The following is a 21405-nucleotide window of genomic DNA, read 5'->3' as shown; positions in this document are numbered from 1 at the left end:
GTTGGTTTGATAAACATAAAATTTTAGCTGTTACGAGAAGTCCTACATACACGCCCCTCTTACTTGATTCCCTAATACAGTATGGCCAAACGTCACAACGTACATCCAGGGATCGGGGTTTTAGAATCAGGCAAGAAGGAAATCAATAATAATATTTTGCAATGGGATTTTATCAGTTAAATATCATTACTTTCTACTTTGCTAGAGATAAATGTGTTTATTTAAATTTGCAGTGAAATGAGAATACGGCCTCCTGCAGCCTCGTCTCTCCCTTAGTACCCGGGTAGTTGGGATGAAACACGCGTGTTTGTCTTGCGTTGGTCTCGCAGCTGTTGCTTCCACTTTAAGATTAGCACAAGTAGACCACTAGATGGCAGTATACACTCGGGTTAGGAGAAGGGTTCTCAAGCTGAAAGAGATATTAGTAAATCTCACTCTTGTTAACTAGGAGTATTATTTATAGAGCCCTGACATGGATCTGGGCTACCTGATACTGCCCTCCAAGACTTTTTATGACACTCTTAAATGTGCTGCCCGGAGATCCTACGTGAATTCAGACTCCTGATCCAGATAGATTTATGGATATAGAATAAACTAATTTCTTGCATTAAGTAACCAAAAGCGATGAATATAAAGAGCGCACGTTTCTTGTCTTAGTTTTCTGTTTCACAGTGTTCCCCCCTCTCCACCTCTTTTGCCATTTTTCTGTTTTTCTTCCCTTACATTCCCTTACGCTCTACTGACCCTATGGTGATTGGCACAGGCAGCTAATGTTAGCGGGTATGGGATCAATGGCACCTATGGGTACTATTCACATACTTGTTTTCATGCTATTATTGACATTACTAAACCCTAGTAAACGCACAGTGACAGTTAGTTAGGACCTAGAGGTTGTTCTGACTCTCCCGCTTATCTCCCTCTGTGTGTAACCTGCTCCAACAACAATGAGTACAATAGGCGCTCTGACATTCGTTATATGATGCATGCAATACGTGGGGTATATACCCTGCCCTGTGGACGGTAATGGGAACTTTGAAGGGTTTTTTTAGACTTTGGGAAACTTTGGGAGGAATTACCTTGATTATGTCTCTGACTGATCACTTAGGGGTATATTTACTAAACTGCGGGTTTGAAAAAGTGGAGATGTTGCCTATAGCAACCAATCAGATTCTAGCTTTCATTTGTTTAGTGCATTCTACAAAATGATATCATACACTAATGGCTATTTGGCAGATTTGCCCCCCTCCCCCCCAGAAGTCTCTGCATGGGGCAGACCGGGAGAGTTATTCCTGCACTACGGCCACACAAAACATAGGCTAGTGTTATCTTGGCTCCTTGGGATGTCCACCTGACGTTACCCGGCTAAAGACCAGTTTTGCCTTGTGCCATGTTCTTTTTGATCACATTTTGCTCATGTACTATTTATCTTTCTTGCATTGCACGGAGAAGGATAACCTGGCTGTTAATGGTTGGCAGACTGACAGAGCTTGATCTGCCCGGGGGCCTCTGTTAGGTCTGTTTACCGGCTGGTTTGCTGATTGCACTTAGGCCGTTGGCTGTTAGCTCTGCTGTCACCAGCAGCTAGGAAGGAAGCTGGACTCCATATGGCAATCACCACGTGAGCCGCTGGACCGGTCTGCGCTGCCTTTCTCTATGGGCTTCTTAGTCTCTTATCAGCTCCCATTATACAGCAGGCGTCTGTTCTAACGCCGGTCTAACCAGGGCCACAATGGGTGGAAGCGGGTGAGTGATAAGGATGGGCACGTGGGAACTCATTCTGTGCCAGGGCCAAAGGCTGTAGGCGCAGAAATCAGATTTATGTCAGTGAGGACCATTAAAAAAGGTCAAAACTTATGTCACCACTAAGACACTCACTTTATGTCCTGGATACTGAGCAAGACTCTGGTATCCTGGAGAGAATGTTTTGATTGGCTAAACTGGTGGCTGCTATCGGCAAATCACATACAGTAAAAGAAGAAAATAATATACATGTGTTTTTTTCCCCCTTCATCTACGCTGCCCGGACAAGTACATCAGTTTATAACATACTAGCACATTATATGTCTTGTCGCTATAAAGTTTCTATAAAGATAAGTGTAAACTTTTTTTTATTTCATCTTAAGGCTGGTGTCACACGAGCAGTTTTCCTGCTTTAGGGATGCCCAGGCCTAATTGTTATAAGATTTTTATTGCATTGGGAAACGTTGTGGGATTTTGAACCTCACAGCTTATAGTAAGCGCTTAAAACGGGGTGTGGCCGGGTTTGCTAAAATATAGCGCGCTTTAAATGGAGGGCGTCTGTATTGAGCGTTTCAGACGCTTGTCCAAAAAATTGCTGTCGGCAAATTAAAAAAAGCCTTTGGGTGATTAAAGTGCTCGTGCGACATCCTCTCCGGTTTACTCCGAGAAATCGACAATTTTAAATTTGGAGGGATCAGACGCAACGCTTTAAACACAGAGAGGAGAGCGCTCGTGTGACACTAGCCTTACGCACTTTCCCGCTGTAACGTTGTATTTAATAAAAAGATTCACACTCCCCTCTGTCTTAAACCTTTGCGATTATATGCGACCTACTGATCACTTTGTCTTGCAGCGGATCTGGGGTAACGCTTGTACTGATGGAGAACTGCCGGTAAATCTCTGTTTAGCGTCTGCGTCATTGATATTTCTCTCTAAAGGAATTGTCAGAGTTTTTCTAGTGCAAAATGATACTTCTTGTATATGTGCAATTTAATATAACCTTGTTTTGTCTCTGTTCTAGATCAACCCAGACTATCGGGACGTAAATGATGGCAAGGTTACAGTAAGTAGCCATTTTTTTAACCATATATGTACAAGGAAAACCAATGTTTGCTATGAAGCCTTCTAAATGATAAATTAGTTTTTTTGGATCCACATTCATTTTTTGTCTTCCTGTCTTCCTTCTGTGCTTTTCAGGCATGTTTTATCAGGGCAGAAACATCTGACAGAATTGTTTATTGTCGTTGCCGTGGGATACGACCCAGCTGCACTGGATACATTGTATCCAGGAATCATCTCAGGGCGACCAAAACAACTCTGCTCTAAGTGTAATCACATGGCTGAAAAGCACAGAAGGATGATAAAGAAACGATACATTTAGTACAAGTTGCATGAAGGCATCTACAATCCAATAGATAAAAGCCATCTGAAGGTTGAAACGTTCTTTAATTTGACCCCCTGAACACTTTCCTGTTAAAGGGGCCATCGCTGGTTAACATCCACACCTCTTTAGCTAACCCTACCTCAGTTAATCCTTTATCTGACCAACCCCCCCAAACTCCACCACCCCTAAACCTGTACTAGCCATTCAAGCAGTTTGGACAGGGGGCGGGGTGAAGCATATGTGGTGCACGTTTAGATTGGCCATGGCTGTTGTCCAATCAAGTGTGGACGTCCCTACACACTTGCTTTCTCTTTTCAATTCCGTCCAATGTGGCAGAGAGTTATGTGATGCTATTTATCTTCTGAGTGTAAGCAGAGAACCGCTGGAGGCGAAGTGGGGTTAGGGGGGACTGACAAGGGTTAGCGAAAATTGTACAATCAGACCTAACCCTAATACCAGATCCTAATAGAAATGATGTCATATTATGCAGGTTCCAAGGGAAGGAAAATGTCTTGAAGTTCCACCTCTCCACCGGCTAGATAGTCCTTCTATAATTGTTATATGTACATATATGATTGCCTGGCTCCTACACGTATAGCTGCAGCTTCCAAGCTGTCAGGCCATAGGCCATCGGTACCAGGTTATATACTGACCCGTTTCATCCCACCAGTCACACCATCAACGGAACAAAAATATGTCACGTTAATTTTTTCTCTCCTGTTACCGGGATGGAATGACTGTGGGTGCAGTCCTCGTTTTGTGATATCTCTTGCTCCACTCTCTCGTGTATCCGGGCTCAGTTCTCCAGGCCATACACACAGCGCTGTAATGACGACAGATACGTTTTGTTTGCCGGAGAGTGAACAGTGACAGGCGGAGGGTGAGACGCATCAGCAAAATTCAGCTGCAACAATAAAATAGCCAAAATTAAGAGCCACTAATTGTCAGGGAATGCTGGGACTAGTGCTACCACTGCAGCTAGTGAGTCACATGCTGCCGACAGATGATATAGGTGACATAGGGCTCTTGTTGCCAAATAAATAGAGAGCTGAGAAACCATTCATGCAGAGTATATTGCTTGGTCATTAGTCACTGTACTACTGGTAATCTCCACCGGGTGGCAGTGTTCTATTCTACCTCAGCAGGGCAAGTAGTGCAGCGACTTCCTCTCCTATCATTAATATTCATAATTCTCCAGGCCGCAGACGGACATTAATGGGCGGGGCTACCCAGGTTAGCGCATACGGCTCTGCAAGACACGTTCATTGCACAACGCACTAAGGGCCTGAGAGATTAAGGAAAGTCAGGCAAAATAAAGAAGAACATGTGCTCTGGGACAAACCATGTTACAATGCAAGGGGTGCAAATTAGTTTATTATTTTGCACATAAGTTAAATACTGGCTATTTTTTCATGTAGCACACAAATACTTGATAGCTTTATTTTTACAGTGAAATTTAAAGTTAATCTAGGCCATGCCCTACCCCAAACTATAAATCTGTCCCCACATTTTAAATTTACCTCCCCCTCCAATGCAACATGGTTTTGCCCAGGTGCAAAGTTACTGCTATTTTATGCTTTCCTTTCCTTAATGACTCAGACCCTGACATTCTAGGTCCTACTCAACAATTAATACGTATAATATTTGTGTATTTTTTCTGGGTTTCTACCATTTAGTGGAGCGGTGGGAGATGACTCCCGTTATACTAACTTGTCTGTGTGCCCAGTAAGTACTGACCAGGGCTGGCTGGTCTACAATGGATTCCCTGGACTTAAGGGCCGAGCATTGTTTTGTATAGTTGCTCAGTGATGTTTGTGTATTATTATTAATACTTTATTACGTGCATCGTACATATGTATGGGCATTGTCCTCAGTCAGGCACGCTGCACATTTTCCAGCTAAGGCACAGAAAAGCTGCATAATATATCTTGTTTTGCACACACAACCTCACATTAATTAGAATAACGAATGTGAGAAGTTTATTATTCAATCATAGAAGGTGTTCTAGATGATACAGGACCGTGCTGGCAGTGATATTGTCAGAGCCCCAGTGTTACATTCACCACCTTAACGAGAGCTACGTTGTTCACCGTGAAGGGTTAACCGGCTGGGGGATCTCCGCTCTCAGTAACATAACATTCTGCCAACTCCTGGTTCTCTGCTGCCTCCCAGCCGGGGAGACACACACGGACTGTGTCTTCCAGGGTGTCTCAGTGCTAGAGCGTGATATCTCTGCTATAAATGGGGATGACTCACGAGTGAGTCAACAGTGAAGGTGTTAGTGGAAGTGAGAGGCTTCACGGGGGTTTGCAATGTGAGCAGAGGAATGAATTCGCTTGTAGGTTGAGTCATCCCGCTGGCTGTCATGGCCACTCCAACAGTGTCTTGGTTCTTCTGTATTAAGTTTATTTTTTAATAAATATTGTGTCAAATCCAAAAATAGAAGATTAGCAAAACGCACACATGTGGGACGTCAGAGTTCAGTACGTCCTCTAAACGTGCCGTCGGCTGTGTACCGTGGTCTTAGTGTCCCTGTTTGTTTTTTTAGCATTCATTAGGCATTTCTGCAAATATATAATTTTCTTAAACCTGTCGCACAGGCAGAAACCAACGTTTAATGATATACTCCTGTGCTCCAAAACACGGGGGTCCCATGTCTGGCACAGCCAGATCAGGAATGACCTCCGCCGGCATGGTTAATGTAACGCCATGGGGGTACTATGCTTGAGACACCAGCAGTTCAGGATCTACCCACTTCAGCACACTTCACCAGACGTGATCGATTTGATTGCAAGTGGCTTTGTCAGGTTGTCAGACAGAGCCGTGGCTGACAACCCTGCAGAGTGCAGTGTATATTCTGAGGGTTTTTTTTTCAGGCTGTCATACCTGGAGAATCACTTATTATAGGGCGGTCTATTCTAAACCTTAGGGGTTCTGGCTCTGGGACCCCAATCATCATCATCATCATTTATTTATATAGCGCCATTAATTCCGCAGCGCTGTACAGAGAACTCACTCACATCAGTCCCTGCCCCATTGGAGCTTACAGTCTAAATTCCCTTACACGCACACAGCCAATATGTTAGCAGCCAATTCGTTAGCAACCAAATAACCTACCAGTATGAATTTGGAGTGTGGGAGGAAACCGGAGCACCCGGACAAAACCAACGCGAACACGGGGAGAACATACAAACTCCTCACAGATAAGGCCATGGTCGGGAATTGAGCTCATGACCCCAGTGCTGTGAGGCAGAAGTGCTAACCACTGAGCCACTGTGCTGCCGGACCCCAATGTTTTAGTGTTTGGGGGAGTTAGTTTAATCCTGGAATTGGCAGTTCAGAAATAGTTTCAAATGCTCCCTGCACCCTCCATTTCTTGCTAATATAATGATCTGAATAAAAGGCTGCACTACAGTTATTAAATCAGAAATTATAATTATATAATTGACCTCATTTAGTGCACATTCCCACCCGAACCATGGAGAGCTCATGTGTAAAGTGACAGGATGTCTGTGATAAATTTGGGTTCATTTCGGAATTGTGACTACTCGTGTGGATTGAGAAATCTCCAGTAAAGGTGAATGCAGAGAGACACCATGATGATTATTTTCATTACTATAAACCGACTCAGAGACACCATACAAATTGATTGTTGCTTGTTTATATTTTGCACAAACTAATCCTAGATTCTGATCCTGGTGTCGCCTTTAATGCAGTGGGGGGAAGGGGGGGTAGGTTACTGCTAGCAAATAAGTGAGTGCTGGCATACCATCTAGTATAGCGACGATATAATCTGAGGCTGTCCCCGGGGCTCAGTCGGAGAGCAGAAGGACAAGGTGACATTCCGGATTGGGCACTAACACATGTGGCCGGATTGGATGACATCTGGCTGTTGGCTGCTCAGGATGAGTGGCTGGTACCACGCCACGGTCGGTGGCACAGGCAGGTAACGGACAGTTTCTTACGGCATTGATCCGATTGGAATTGGATTATTATCAGGCTGCCTCAATTGAGTTCTGCAATCAAGAAAAATATCATTGCAGTGCCAGTGTGTTTTAGGATTGCCAGGCAGTTTGACCCTGCACGTGTGGATATCACAGGATCAAATATAGTTGCCAGGGATACACGTCATTTACATGTATGATAGCGTGACATAACTCCTCTGTAAAGCGGTGTCCTCCCGTGTTCACATTTGCTCTTGTGTTGCAGAAAGAAGGCGACTCGCTGGTGCCTAAGAGGAAGTGGCAGGCGGGTGAGAAGATAATGTTCACGCTGGTTTCGGTGCCTCACGGAAATGACATCGCATCGCTCTTCGAGTTGGACGCCACCACCTTGCAGAGAGCCGATTGCCTGGTGCCAAGGTAATGCTTGGCCGGCGGGAGAGCCCACTTTAATGATGATCGCGGTGCACGGCCGACACAAATTCTCCCGCCTCTTGTAGCGATCCTGGCCTTGTACTCCTGCAGTCTTCGGTGCTAATCCTAAATGGCCTCGTATTATATAGATACTCCCACTGAGGCGTTTCCTGGGATGTGTAAAAGCATGTTTGGGCGCTTGATTATGAGGTCAGGTCCCCAAGTTATAGTGATGTGTGAGGATTATCACACCTGAATAAGATTGACAGGAGTGCTCTGGGTGAGGAAGAGGTGATAAATAATGGTAACTCTACTGACTGAGTTCTACACCCAGGCTCAGTAACACAGTCCTGTATTTTGCAGGTCAAAGGGGGGACGACAGTAAGGAAGATAGAGGCCTCTTCTTGCAGTATCACTGGGCAATAAATACTGAGCACACTAAAAGGGCGTGAGGGCAAATTTTTGTCACTTTTAAAATCCTCGTGTATTTTGTTTTTCTCTCACTAGGAACTCGTACGTCCGACTGCGACATCTGTGTACAAACACTTGGGTGACCAGCACCAGTATCCCAATTGACACCGATGAGGAGAGACCGGTTATGCTGAAGGTAGGGACCACGGTTAGGTCATTGGACGGTAACTGGCTCTCTGCACCATCTCCACGGCCACACAAGCTCTTGCGACTTAGAAGGAAATGTAGTGGCTTAGTATAGTGTCACAACATTCCACGATCTCCATCTGAGCGATACCAGAAGCTCCACGGTGGACAAATTTACAAATAATTTATACATTTTTAATGATATATTGCAAATAAGCAAAACACACATCTCATTTATTAGGAATACATCTTGTTTTTATAAATCTACTCCTTAGATCGGAACCTATCAGACAAAGGAAGACAAAGAAGCCTTTGCCATCATTTCCGTTCCCCTCTCCGAAGTGCGGGATCTGGATTTTGCAAACGACGCCAATAAAGTTTTAGCGTCAACGGTGAAGAAGTTGGAATATGGGACCATCACGCAGAACGAGCGGAGGTCAGACTGCTTCCTTCTTTGTTGGGGGACAAATTTGGGGATTTCAGTTTATGTGCAGGTCAAACTATATTAAATAATTTCCATTATAACTTACTAAACTTCAAGCCATACCTAAATCAACAGAGCTACACTTTATTTCATCTACAAGAGTTTAGCCTACACTGGATCCAAGATTAGAAAAAAATCAGATCTTCTAAATTTCCAGAAATCTATATGATATAGAAGAAGAGAGATAATGTACAAGCCATTGTGTACTGTAGGATAAGACAGCATTAGAATCACACTTCCGTTGTCTATGGATGATTAGGACCTGCCACACTAACCATCCAGAAATCAGGTTCTATGAATGTTTTATTAAATATGTACAAGAAATCCATTTGATAATTGGCGATTTTTAGAATAAGGTTATAGTTCCACTTTAATCTTTACAACGTTTTCCTCTTTCAGGTTTGTGACCAAACTCCTGGAAGACCTGATATTCTTTGTGGCCGGAGTTCCTAATAACGGCCAGGAAGTGTTGGAAGTGGTAGTCACCAAACCCAACCGCGAACGACAAAAGTTAATGAGGGAACAGAACATTTTAGCACAGGTGAGTGATTGCAGCCTGGTACGCTCTGGAGTCACCCATCGAGAGAACTTGATCATGGAGAAATCCTTGGAGGAATTGTGAAATGCTTTATAGGATGATGGCGAATTTGTGGCCTGTAGCCTTAAAGCGGTTGTCCACTGTTTTACTCACCCCTTCTATGTCCTCCCCCTTCCCCCCCAATCTTCAATTAACTGGTACACTGAATTTTTTGTACCCTGGGCCACTTTGTGTTACCTACGGAGCACCTGGCCAACTGTATGTGTTCCCCGTATTTGGCTCTGCAGTCATCTAATGGACTGTGTGACTTTTGTCTTTAAAGATTTTTGGCATTCTAAAGGCACCATTCAAAGACAAGGCCGGTGAGGGATCAATGCTGCGTCTAGAAGATCTGGGAGATCAGAGATATGCTCCATACAAGTATATCCTGCGACTGTGCTATAGGGTCCTTAGACACTCGCAGCAAGACTATCGCAAGAACCAGGTGAGCGTGTGTTACAAACAGGAGCGGAAGGTGAAACTCAGTTGGGAACACGTTCCTGTGGAGCTGTCGGGAATATTCTGGGACAACTGCACTGAAGCTAGTTCTGTAAAGTAATCCCAATACCTTATTCTCCTGCTTCATGGCTTTGGCAAAATACAAATAAAAATGACTTGTGTTTTAATTAGCTAAATGGGATATCTCACAGGGAATATCACTTGACCTTGGTAGAAGATTAAACACAAAGCTTTTTAGGGCTTAATTTGGAACTCCATTTTCACAATATTCAGGTTTAGTTGACCTTAGATACGACTGCATAATCATGTTTCATATGTAACTGCGTCCATTCACGCTTCAATCTTCTTTGCCAATTTTACACCTAATTGACCACAAATCGTGGCATATAAGGTGGTGAAAATAGGGAAATGTGCAAGAACAATTAACTTCTCTGATGTATTGTTCCCTTTAAGGGGAAACCTTTTTAGTTTGTTTGATGATTTATTGTTTAAATATAATCTCTCATAGAGTTTCTAGTTGGTTCTGTTTTTCCATAAACTTTTCTGAAGCTGGGCTTCATCAGAACGGGTAACAGGTTGTGTAAGAACCCTAAATGTGCCTTATAAAGTAAAACCCATTAAAGTAGACATAATTTCCCTAAGTTTTATTTCTTAATAAGAAAATTTTAAGCGGTGAACATGTTCTACCGTAAATTCTCTTCGTTTCATATGAGAATTTGTTTCCTTTATCAGTCATATGTCTGTCATAACTTTTTATACCACAGAAGCAGCTTTTTATATATTTACAATTTGTCCTGCCTGCCCCAAGGGCTTGTAAACTAATTTATGAGCGTGGATAAGGTCACAAGGATGGGAGCCCTTTCTCAGAGACATAAGAGAGACATTGTAGCACGCAGGCTGTTATCCGAGTATTCCCGTAGAGTAACACAACTAATCCCGTCTCTCTCCCCAGGAATACATCGCAAAGCATTTCTGCGTCATGCAGTCTCAGATCGGGTATGATATACTGGCAGAGGACACCATCACGGCTCTGTTACACAACAACCGGAAACTGCTGGAAAAACACATCACGGCCAAAGAGATCGAAACCTTTGTGAACTTATTAAGACGGAACAGAGAACCCAGGTCAGTGAGCGCCAATCTGCCTCTGCCAAGCTGGCCGCACCCATCTTCTCTTAATATAACCACTCACTTCTGCAGTATACGTTGGGGCCATTTCATTTATCAACAAAAAAAATGCGGATCCTCGTCAATTTTTTTGTTTACAAACTCCCCTCTGTCCCATCAGGCAACACAGTTACAGCCCCTATGCCGGTTTCCAAATTGCATTTATAAACATGTCTTGCCCGGCTCATTGCGTTTATCCTTGCGGAAGAAGGATAAACGTCACTTCATAGTCCTGCCTATCACTTTTGGATCACCCCCTTCTCTTACAACTTTGCTTGTTTTTTTTTTCCTATAAATATACTGCTCGTTTGAATTTCATTTTTGTCTTAAATAAGTAATAAGAGTAAGGGGAGATTTGCAAAGTCTGTAGTTTCTCTATCACGATTATTTTAATGTCATTGTTTTATTGTGCGTTTAAATACGTATTTCCCATTTAAGTTACTCTAAAGTGGTGTGAAGGTGTCGGATTGAAAGTAATGGCCGCAGCCTTGGTGCTTCTGGAAATTGGGTTTGGCTCCCAAAATGTGCAGTTTGCATCGGTTTTTGATTCGTTTGCACCCTCTTTCCGCTACATGAGATCAGTTTTAGCGATGGCTGTGACGCCGTCACACATAGAAAGGAACTGGAGTGCGTTGGTGGTTACAAGGTGCACCTTCAGTGACCCCTCACAAACATAATTCCAATAGGGCGATCAATTGGGATTTTGGTAGTTAAAAATTTACCTTATTTTTAAAAACATGATTTTATTCCCAATTTAAATACACTTGCGGTCACATTGTGGTCTATGCCTTGTATATAAATTCCAATACTACTTCTATACAAGCTGACATATAGCTGTACACAATTACATGCAGTATCTGTAGGGGTCACTACGTATGAGAGAACATCATTGTGAGCATTGATATATGGAAGTGTGCGGCTGCTTGATAAATATTACTTCTCTATTTACCTTACAGATTCCTGGATTATTTGTCAGATTTGTGTGTGTCTAACACGACCGCCATCCCTGTGACTCAGGAGCTGATCTGTAAATTCATGCTGAGCCCGGGAAACGCTGATATTCTCATTCAAACAAAGTAGGTTTTATGGTTAATACCGCTCAGCTATCCCTGCGGATCACCCGCTTTAATGCGTAATATTATTGGGGTGGGAGTTTGCTTTATTTACTTTGTGTTCAAGCAGTTTTGTAGTGGGTTGGGCTAGAACCAGCTTCGTAGCCAATCGGAGCATTAGAATGTACACAGCGGTACGCCAACCTGAAGGCCAATCAAAGGGGGGAATTCAGTTGCCGGTGATGTGGTAGACGAACATTGCCGCCAATTATGGTAGAAATCTCCACTCATCATTCCTTGCGCCCAATGAGTGAAGTGTTTCCGGAACACCGGTGAGCTGCTTCACGGCTAATTGAATCCCCCCCAACGCATGGGGCCTACCTGAACTCTAGCCAGTCGCAGGATTAGTTGGTATCTAAGAGGAGTAGAATCAGCAACAATATTTTTGTACAGTGCAGTTTTATGTGATACAAAGTCCACACGTTCGACATGTCTCCTGCCCAGGCTCATCTCTACGCAGATGGACAACCCCTTGGAGTGCTCCGTGCTGACGGACGACATCGACGAGGAGGAGGTTTGGTTATATTGGATCGACAGCAATAAGGAGCCACATGGCAAAGCTATTCGACACCTCGCACAGGAAGCCAAGGAAGGAACCAAAGCTGATCTGGAAGTATTAACTTACTACAGGTGTGAATTCTCTTTCACGAGTGACATTTCTGTGGCTCTGTCACGTTTGCTGGAAGAGTGTATCGTGCACCCGCTGCTCAGACTTACGAATGCTCGTTGTTTTTTATACGTTAACGTTTTCTCTTTTTGTAAAGAAAGAATCTTTATAACAAACATCACCGTTGCACATTTAGAGCTGATCCTGTCTTGTTTCCCTGTTAAGGTACCAGTTAAACCTCTTTGCCCAGATGTGCCTGGACCGGCAGTATCTGGCTATCAACCAGATCTCCACGCAGCTTTCGGTGGACCTGACCCTGCGCTGTATGTCTGATGAGAGCCTGCCCTATGACCTACGTGCCTCCTTCTGCCGCCTCATGTTACACATACACGTGGACCGGGACCCCCAGGAAACGGTGGTCCCTGTAAAATATGCCAGGCTGTGGACGGAGATTCCCACACGGATCAGCATCCACGAGTGAGTCCTTCTGTCCCTGGCTCTTTGACAGAACAGGATAATCGCGTGAATAACATAAATTAGGGGATGTTATGATCGGTGTACGTTTGTGCAAGTTCTCTTGCTGTATATTTATTAATGTGAACAGTAGCAGCCATAGCGCTTGCTCAGCTGAGGTCAAACTAAACGTTACCGGGTATTTTTCAATATAAACGCTCTTCAATAACAACAATTCTTGGATAATGAAGGATCTAGCAACATCAACGATTTATAAAGTCTTTCAGAAGCCTTGTACACATGGGCGATAAAATTTGGCTACAATTAGTTATATAGTGGGAGGATCAGGGTCCCCCAGCAGCACAGAGTATATCAGGAGATGAGTGATGTGGTGTTAGTGAGGACAGAGCTGCATGTGACAGGGGCAGTGACATGATGTGAGGAGGGGAATGGAGACAGGAGGAAGCCACAGACTGAGAGTTATATAGTGGAAGGAGCAGGGTCCTCCAGCAGCACAGAGTATATCAGGAGAGGAGTGATTTGTTAGTGAGGACATGGCTGCATGTGACAGGGGCAGTGACATGATGTGTGGAGAGGAATGGAGGCAGCAGGAAGACACAGACTGAGAGTTATATAGTGGAAGGAGCAGGGCCCCCAGGGGCACAGAGTATATCAGGAGATGAGTGATGTGTTAGGGAGGACAGGGCTGCATGTGACAGGGGCAGTGACATGATGTGAGGAGGGGAATGGAGGCAGCAGGAAGCGACAGACTGAGAGTTATATAGTGGAAGGAGCAGGGTCTCCCAGCAGCACAGAGTATATCAGGAGATGAGTGATGTGTTAGTGAGGACAGGGCTGCATGTGACAGGGGCAGTGACATGATGTGAGGAGAGGAATGGAGGCAGCAGGAAGCCACAGACTGAGAGTTATATAGAGGAAGGAGCAGGGTTCCCCAGCAGCACAGAGCAGTTATACAAGTCTCCTGATTGTGGAAGTTTATGGTGTAGAACAGACCTCTTCATGAACCAAAGTTCCTACATCCAACTTGTTTTTCTCCCATTTTGTGTCCCCAGCTACGACTCCTTTACAGACTCCTCCAGAGACGAGATGAAGAGGAAGTTTGCTCTCACAATGGAGTTTGTGGAAGAATATCTGAAAGAAGTCGTCAATCAGCCTTTCCCCTTTGGTGACAAGGAGAAGAATAAACTAACATACGAGGTACTGTGTCCTACCCCGCTCTCTGTAACCTCATCAGTTGGATGTGGTTCCTCCTCCTACTAATGACTGATGATCACTGTCCTCTGTCCATAATGCCGGGATCCCAGATTTCGGGGCTGAAGACCCCAATGGATAAGGAGATTCATAAAGATAAAGACTCAAACCCTGTCACGTCCTCTCCCTGTCTTCTCGCAGGTTGTCCACCTGGCTCGGAACCTCATCTACTTTGGGTTCTACAGTTTCAGTGAGCTGCTTCGTCTGACCCGGACCCTGCTGGCTATTCTCGACATTGTCCAGAGCCCCATGTCTTCATACCTGGAGAGGATGAGCAAATTCCAGGACGGAGGTAAGAAATAATCACACATAAAGTAACTTATTAAACTGCACCAATGTTTTTAGCTCACTATTTTATATATTCTTTTGACTTGTTTTCTGCTGCACTCTTTTGGTCTATCCACTTGCTTAAACTGCTAAACTTCGGCCTTTCTCCAGATGAAGACAAAATCTGTGAGCCTGGAAATCTTGTGTTGCTCGTGACTCTGATGGAAATCTTGTGCTGCTGGATCCACAGTCATTTTTTCAGTGTAGGTTAGCTAGCACTCGGCACGTAGCCATAGAAGATGAGCCAGGCCTGAGCTTACAGCTCCGCCTCCTTATGTATCAAGCTCCTAGTAACAAACCCCGGCACACAGATAAATTGGTATTGTGCTTTTTTTAGTGGATAGCACTAGAGAAAGAAAATTAAAAAGGCACCAAGATCAAGTGCATTTTTTTTATTGTGTTCCTACAACGCATTTCAAAGGCAGGACCCCGAAACGTGTGGCAGCAACACAGATCCTGGTTAACCTGGTTTGTGCTCTACTGATTGCGATTTTCTGCTTGTTTATTACTTTCCTGGGATAACAGGGGCAGTGACATGATGTGAGGAGGGGAATGGAGGCAGCAGGAAGCCACAGACTGACAGTTATATAGTGGAAGGAGCAGCGTCCCCCAGCAGCACAGAGTATATCAGGAGATGAGTGATGTGTTAGTGAGGACAGGGCTGCATGTGACAGGGGCAGTGACATGATGTGAGGAGGGGAATGGAGGCAGCAGGAAGCCACAGACTGAGAGTTATATAGTGTAAGGAGCAGGGTCCTCCAGCAGCACAGAGTATATCAGGAGATGAGTGATGTGTCAGTGAGGACAGGGTGCATGTGACAGGGGCAGTGACATGATGTGAGGAGGGGAATGGAGGCAGCAGGAAGCCACAGACTGAGAGTTATATAGTGTAAGGAGCAGGGTCCTCCAGCAGCACAGAGTATATCAGGAGATGAGTGATGTGTTAGTGAGGACAGAGCTGCATGTGACAGGGACAGTGACATGATGTGAGGAGGGGAATGGAGGGAGCAGGAAGCCACAGACTGAGAGTTATATTGTGGAAGGAGCAGGGTCCCCCAGCAGCACAGAGTATATCAGGAGATCAGTGATGTGTTAGTTAGGATAGTGTACATCTTTTCCTATAATTTTGCTCTAGGCTCCCGGCCTCCAGTTTTAGTGCGAACAATTATTCTGCAGTCAAATTACATCTCTATAATTCCAAAGGTGGTAAATTTTCTATCTCTGCTTATCAGCACTTTGTGAATCTCTGCCGGAAGAGAGCTGTTAGATTTAATTTTGCTATAACGTCTTCACAATCCATCTTTCATTGTCTTACATGACGTCCGGGGACAGTACATTGTCTGACGCTTGTTAAAATATTCAGTTTAACGCTATTGAGTCATATCGGAGGTCCATAAATCCTGTTAATGTTACAGCCTTAATTTCACCCTTTTCAGTTTTTTTTTTATTTCCTTTCCTCCCTTGTCTGCCAGTCTGAAGTGGGTATAAATGGCATATGTTCCCCTTTGTCTGCCTGAGCTCTTATCATATCTTTTAAACCTGCGAGGTAGAATGTGTCACTCATGGAGCTGGCAGGTTAATGAGCTGCTACAATAGTCAGTGGCTTCGGGCCATCCATTGTCTCGCCAGTCATTAGCTTCCCCGGCATCAAGTGCTGCGGGTTCATTGTGAATATGAAACGGGCAGAATGGATCGTCCTAGACAGCTCACCTCCTAACTTGCATGTTTTAATAGTTTTTTTCCAGGCTCTTAATTAGCACAAGTTTAAACTGTCAATTTGTATTGTATATAATTCCTGGCTTTATGGAAAAAGAGAGAGAGAAAAAAAAAGTTTCTGAAAGGACCACTGAAACTTAACTACAAGAACATTTACTAGGAAAAGACATTGTCTAGAACTCATAAATATCTATGTAAAAGTTTCCATACCATGACACGAATGGAGATGTTTGACACTGCGTGCATACTTGCTCATCCTCTATTATCTAACCTTATTGGCCATATTAGGCTTAGACAGGCTCCCTGCAGTGTCTTTCAAGGGGGTGATTGATAGGAACACTATAATGCAAAAGAAAAGCTTTTCCCCTGTTTAAACTTTTGTCTTAAACATATATTCCGTTCTGATTATCTCAGGAAACCTTTCCATATGTAAATCAGCCAGTGTTTGAGGTTCAGGGGGAAGAGTTCTTGCAACAAGTTACGATTAGTTGTCTATAACTGGCAGAGAATTTCTGCTGATTGTCGTTTGTGCGCTATTTTTTCAGATGAGATTGAACAGAGATGTAGCAAATATTAACATATAAAGTATAATGTTTTATTATAAGTTGTTTAAAGGCACTTCTACCTCATAGAGTTTACTTGTTTGTGCCTAACGCAGGGAACTGTATATATGTTATACGTAGTTTTATGTTACGGTGGCTTAGTGGTTAGCACTTCTGCCTCACAGCACTGGGGTCATGAGTTCGATTCCCGACCATGGCTTTATCTGTGAGGAATTTTTGTATGTTCTCCCCGTGTTTGCGTGGGTTTCCTCTGGGTGCTCCAGTTTCCTCCCACACTCCAAAAACATACTGGTAGGTTAATTGGCTGCTATTAAATTGCCCTTAGTCTCTCTCGGTCTGTGTGTGTGTGTGTGTGTGTGTATGTTATGGAATTTCGATTGTAAGCTCCTATGGGGCAGGGACTGATGTGAATGAGTTCTCTGTACAGCGCTGTGGATTTAGTGGCGCTATATAAATAAATAGATGATGATGATGATGTTATTCCTCTGTGCAGGCTAGATGCAGACTTAGTTTAGGTTGCCTACGACCTCTTTTCCGTCTCCATTGTTGTCCGTACTTTTCTGACTGCCCCGATTGACCCCAATACAGTCATACACTCTTAAAATATTGTATTGCCAGAGTATTATCAACTAGGTAAAGTCCTGTACAAGAATATTTTTATACAGTCATCTCTTAAAACAGTGATGGGCAACAAGTGGCGCTCCGAGCCTTCACCTGTGGCCCCCAGCTCGTCCTGCTCTATTGTCAGATGTGTTGGTTATAGCTTGTTACACTTGATATGTTATTACAGATAGATGTCTCTTTCTTTCATTAAATGTGTTGGTTTTATCTTATTACCTAGATAAAGGGTAACGTGTGGTTCTTTTGAAGGTTAGAGACCACCCAAGTGACCCCTGAAATGTATCAGATTGCCTATCATTGGCTTAATATTAGTTCCCGTAATGAACCAACTCACTACCTTCCATATCTGACATCCTTGTCCCATAGTACGGTGGATATAGGATTTTGTTGAACATCTGCTCAACGGTCTTTTTCCTGCCATTATCTAATATATATAAGCCTAGCGGCGTGTGTTAGTGTGTGTGTGTGTGTGTGTGTGTGTGTGTGGAAAAAACTATTTTCTCAGAAAGGGCTCATCCAATTGACCTGAAATTTGGTATACTGACATTATTTGACAAAAAAATTATAATAGTGAAGTCAGTTAACTTCCATCATCCCCCCTTCCCCCTGTGGGAGGGGTAGTAAAGGCTAAATTTACCAGTTGAGGGCTCAAACTCTTGACCGTGTGGGTATTTATTTACCGGAGCCTGTGTTTGTTCATGGACAATTGTATGTCACATTTTCACGAGTACGGAGAAGCAGTGATGTGAAAGTGCAGGTTATGAATACTGCCCTTCAAGGAAGACTGATTGAGCACAGTGATAAGGTGTTTAGCAGAAACGTTGTGTATCGAGATGTTTTAGAACAGTAAGACGATGGAGATTAAGGATGTGGCGATGAAGATGAAGGATGAGGTAATGGAGAAGAATGATGAGGTGATGACCTGTGGACAAAACCACGTTAAAAAAGGGAAGTAACGCTCTTCCCCTGAGGAGGCCTGTCCTAGCCCCAAATGCATGACAAGAACCTTTTTAACACCTTAAGTAGCTTGATTTGACTAGAATACATGAGTATCATGCACGGGTTAACTTGTAAATATATAATTGGTTAATGTCATTTTACCGATGTTAAATGGAAAATATATATTAAGTGAAAGTAAAGTCTATTTTGGGCCCTATTGGAATACTGATAAGCGGCCGCCCTGGATTATAAAGTCTTTTTGGCACCAACGTAGAAATTAATCTGCACATGATCCGAAGGAGTGATTTTATCTTTTATATTTGGTGAATAATCCTGGATTCGCCCTCAGCGGTATGATACATTTCTGTGAGCGCCGATACTGACGTTATCCGTTGCTGTGTCTCACGCCTCCAGGTAACAACGTCATGAGGACCATTCACGGCGTGGGAGAGATGATGACGCAGATGGTCCTTAGCCGGGGTTCCATCTTGCCCATGGCCGTGCCGGACGTACAGCCGGGGCTGCATTCCAGCAAACCTACCACCGACAGTGAAGATATTACCGTCATGGACACCAAACTAAAAATCATTGAGATCTTGCAGGTAGAGAGCAGAAGCCATGTGATATGTAATAAATATATATATATATATATATATATATAAAATATGTAACACATTCTTACTGACTGGTGTGTACTGTGTCTGCATTGTCTGTGTTTTCACAATTGCTTTTCAAAGAGCTGCAACTTTGTTGCAACAATGTAAAAAACAAAATATATAATCTTTGGTTGTCTTACTAGTTGTTTTGTAGTTTATAGTGAAAGGGGGGAGGAAGTTAGAACCCACTCTGCTAACTTTACAGTCTCACTAGATACAGTACATATTGTAAGAATTTAGACCTTACCAGTAGATAGGTTAGGGACAACTTTTATATATGTTTATTTTTCTACCAGAAAGCAGCAGATAATGTGTTTGACAGAACGAATTGTTACTTATGAGATTGAAGGTTATTAATTCACTAGGGACCAGTGACATCACCGAGGGGGCTATGACTGCACATTAAGGATTAATTAAACAACATTTTAGGTTTTGGGTGGAATTAAGTGAGATTAAATAAAATGTGAAATGATAATTAGCTACGCTCTGTCGATGTGGCGGTGGAATGGGTCCTATTGTGATGGACCGTGAGCGATCCTGGGCAGGAGATCCTGAATGAGAAGCTTTGATAACCCTGACCAAGGACACTTCAGGAGAGAGGATCTTATGGCGTTGGTCACATGAGGGGTTCCGTCCAATCAACAGATAGAAACTGAGCCTGTTTTTTTTTTTGTTTTTTTTTAAATTCTTAAATATTTGAAACTCATTTTTATGTTTTTGATCCGAATCTACAGCGTGTAATGGTTTTGTGTCCTGCAGTTTATACTCAGCGTACGACTGGATTACAGAATATCCTACATGCTGTCTATCTACAAGAAGGAATTTGGAGATAATGGCGCCAGTGTGGACAACTCCACAGCGTCTACAACCGCTCCCCCCGACACCCCATCTCTTTCAGGTGAGTTGTATGTTTGTCCCGTGCAGGCGGTGGATCTGTGCTGTCACCTTCGCTAATGGCTGGAGAGCTGGGTATGATCTAAGTTTAACATATACCTTATCCTTTGATTTTTTTAAGCTGTTGTACCTGATATTGATGAAATAGCAGCGCGAGCAGAGACCATGTTTGCCGGATGGTGAGTTCATCAAAAGTAAAATCATATTTGGAGATTAGGCCTGTGCAGAAAAGTGCTGAATCGTATGTCTGACATAATTGCTTATTATCTCGATATGTATCTTATTTTTTTTAATCTGTCCTGAATGTTTCCAGCTTTATCTCCTTATTGAACAGTCCTCATCTCACTCAGTCTGAAATGAGGACTAAAGGGAGGGTAGGTGTACAGAAGTACAAAAGTAGGTTACAGTGATTGGCTTGCAGTGTTCTCCATAGATTGCAGTGATTGGCTGGCAGTGTTCTCCATAGGCTACAGTGATTGTCTGGCAGTGTTCTCCATAGATTACAGTGATTGGCTGGCAGTGTTCTCCATAGGCTACAGTGATTGTCTGGCAATATTTTCCATAGATTACAGTGATTGGCTGGCAGTGTTCTCCATAAACTACAGAGATTATTGGCTGGCAGTGTTCCACATAGGCTACAGTGATTGGCCAGCAGTGTTCCACATAGGCTACAGTGATTGGCTGGCAGTGTTCCCCATAGGCTACAGTGATTGACTGGCAGTGTTCTCCATAGATTACAGTGATTGGCTGGCAATGTTCTCCATAGATTACAGTGATTGGCTGGCAGTGTTCTCCATAAACTACAGAGATTACTGGCTGGCAGTGTTCCACATAGGCTACAGTGATTGGCTGGCAGTGTTTTCCATATATTACAGTGATTGGCTGGCAGTGTTCTCCATAGATTACAGTGATTGGCTGGCAGTGTTCCTCATAGGCTACAGTGATTGGCTGGCTGTGTTCCACATAGGCTACAGGGATTGACTGGCAGTGTTCTCCATAGGCTACAGTGATTGGCCGGCAGTGTTCCACATAGCCTACAGTGATTTGACTGGCAGTGTTCTCCATAGGCTACAGTGATTGGCCGGCAGTGTTCCACATAGCCTACAGTGATTTGACTGGCAGTGTTCTCCATAGGCCACAGTGATTGGCCGGAAGTGTTCTCCATAGGCTATAGTGATTGGCTGCAAGTGTGCTCCATAGATTACAGTGATTGGCTGGCAATGTTCTCCACAGGCTACAATGATTGGCTGGCAATGTTCTCCATAGGTTACACTAATTGGCCGGCAATGTTCTGTGCACTTTACAGTGTTACACTTTATCTAAATTGATATGTTTAGTTTTGGGTGGCAGATTTCTTTAAGGAAGATTATACATATCACTGACAACACCAATTAATTCCGTGTGACAATACAGCTACTCATAGTAAATAATATGATATTTGACCATGCAGCTTTTCTCAGTAAGTAAATGTTTCCTCAGTCA

The 21405-nt window shown here is 43.5% G+C and overlaps 1 protein-coding gene across 3 annotated transcripts in view; it reads left to right on the top strand.

The window, feature by feature from the left end:
* ITPR2 (inositol 1,4,5-trisphosphate receptor type 2) overlaps positions 1-21405 on the top strand; it is a 180753-nt gene that overhangs the window by 53795 nt on the left and 105553 nt on the right. For 2 of the 3 annotated variants that reach the window (XM_075210446.1, XM_075210448.1), the window contains exons 10-25: positions 2594-2632; positions 2762-2803; positions 7334-7485; positions 7987-8086; positions 8352-8512; positions 8960-9101; positions 9421-9582; positions 10549-10721; positions 11720-11839; positions 12320-12505; positions 12708-12959; positions 14009-14153; positions 14349-14499; positions 18788-18975; positions 19789-19927; positions 20045-20102. In XM_075210446.1, coding sequence (XP_075066547.1) covers positions 2594-2632; positions 2762-2803; positions 7334-7485; positions 7987-8086; positions 8352-8512; positions 8960-9101; positions 9421-9582; positions 10549-10721; positions 11720-11839; positions 12320-12505; positions 12708-12959; positions 14009-14153; positions 14349-14499; positions 18788-18975; positions 19789-19927; positions 20045-20102 — 2210 coding nt within the window. The remainder of the gene's footprint in view (positions 1-2593; positions 2633-2761; positions 2804-7333; positions 7486-7986; positions 8087-8351; positions 8513-8959; positions 9102-9420; positions 9583-10548; positions 10722-11719; positions 11840-12319; positions 12506-12707; positions 12960-14008; positions 14154-14348; positions 14500-18787; positions 18976-19788; positions 19928-20044; positions 20103-21405) is intronic. The other variant, XM_075210447.1, reaches the window with a different exon arrangement.

This window comes from Mixophyes fleayi, chromosome 4, assembly GCF_038048845.1.
Source record: "Mixophyes fleayi isolate aMixFle1 chromosome 4, aMixFle1.hap1, whole genome shotgun sequence".
Classification (NCBI taxonomy): domain Eukaryota; kingdom Metazoa; phylum Chordata; class Amphibia; order Anura; family Limnodynastidae; genus Mixophyes; species Mixophyes fleayi.
This window is presented reverse-complemented; position numbering and strand designations above follow the sequence as displayed.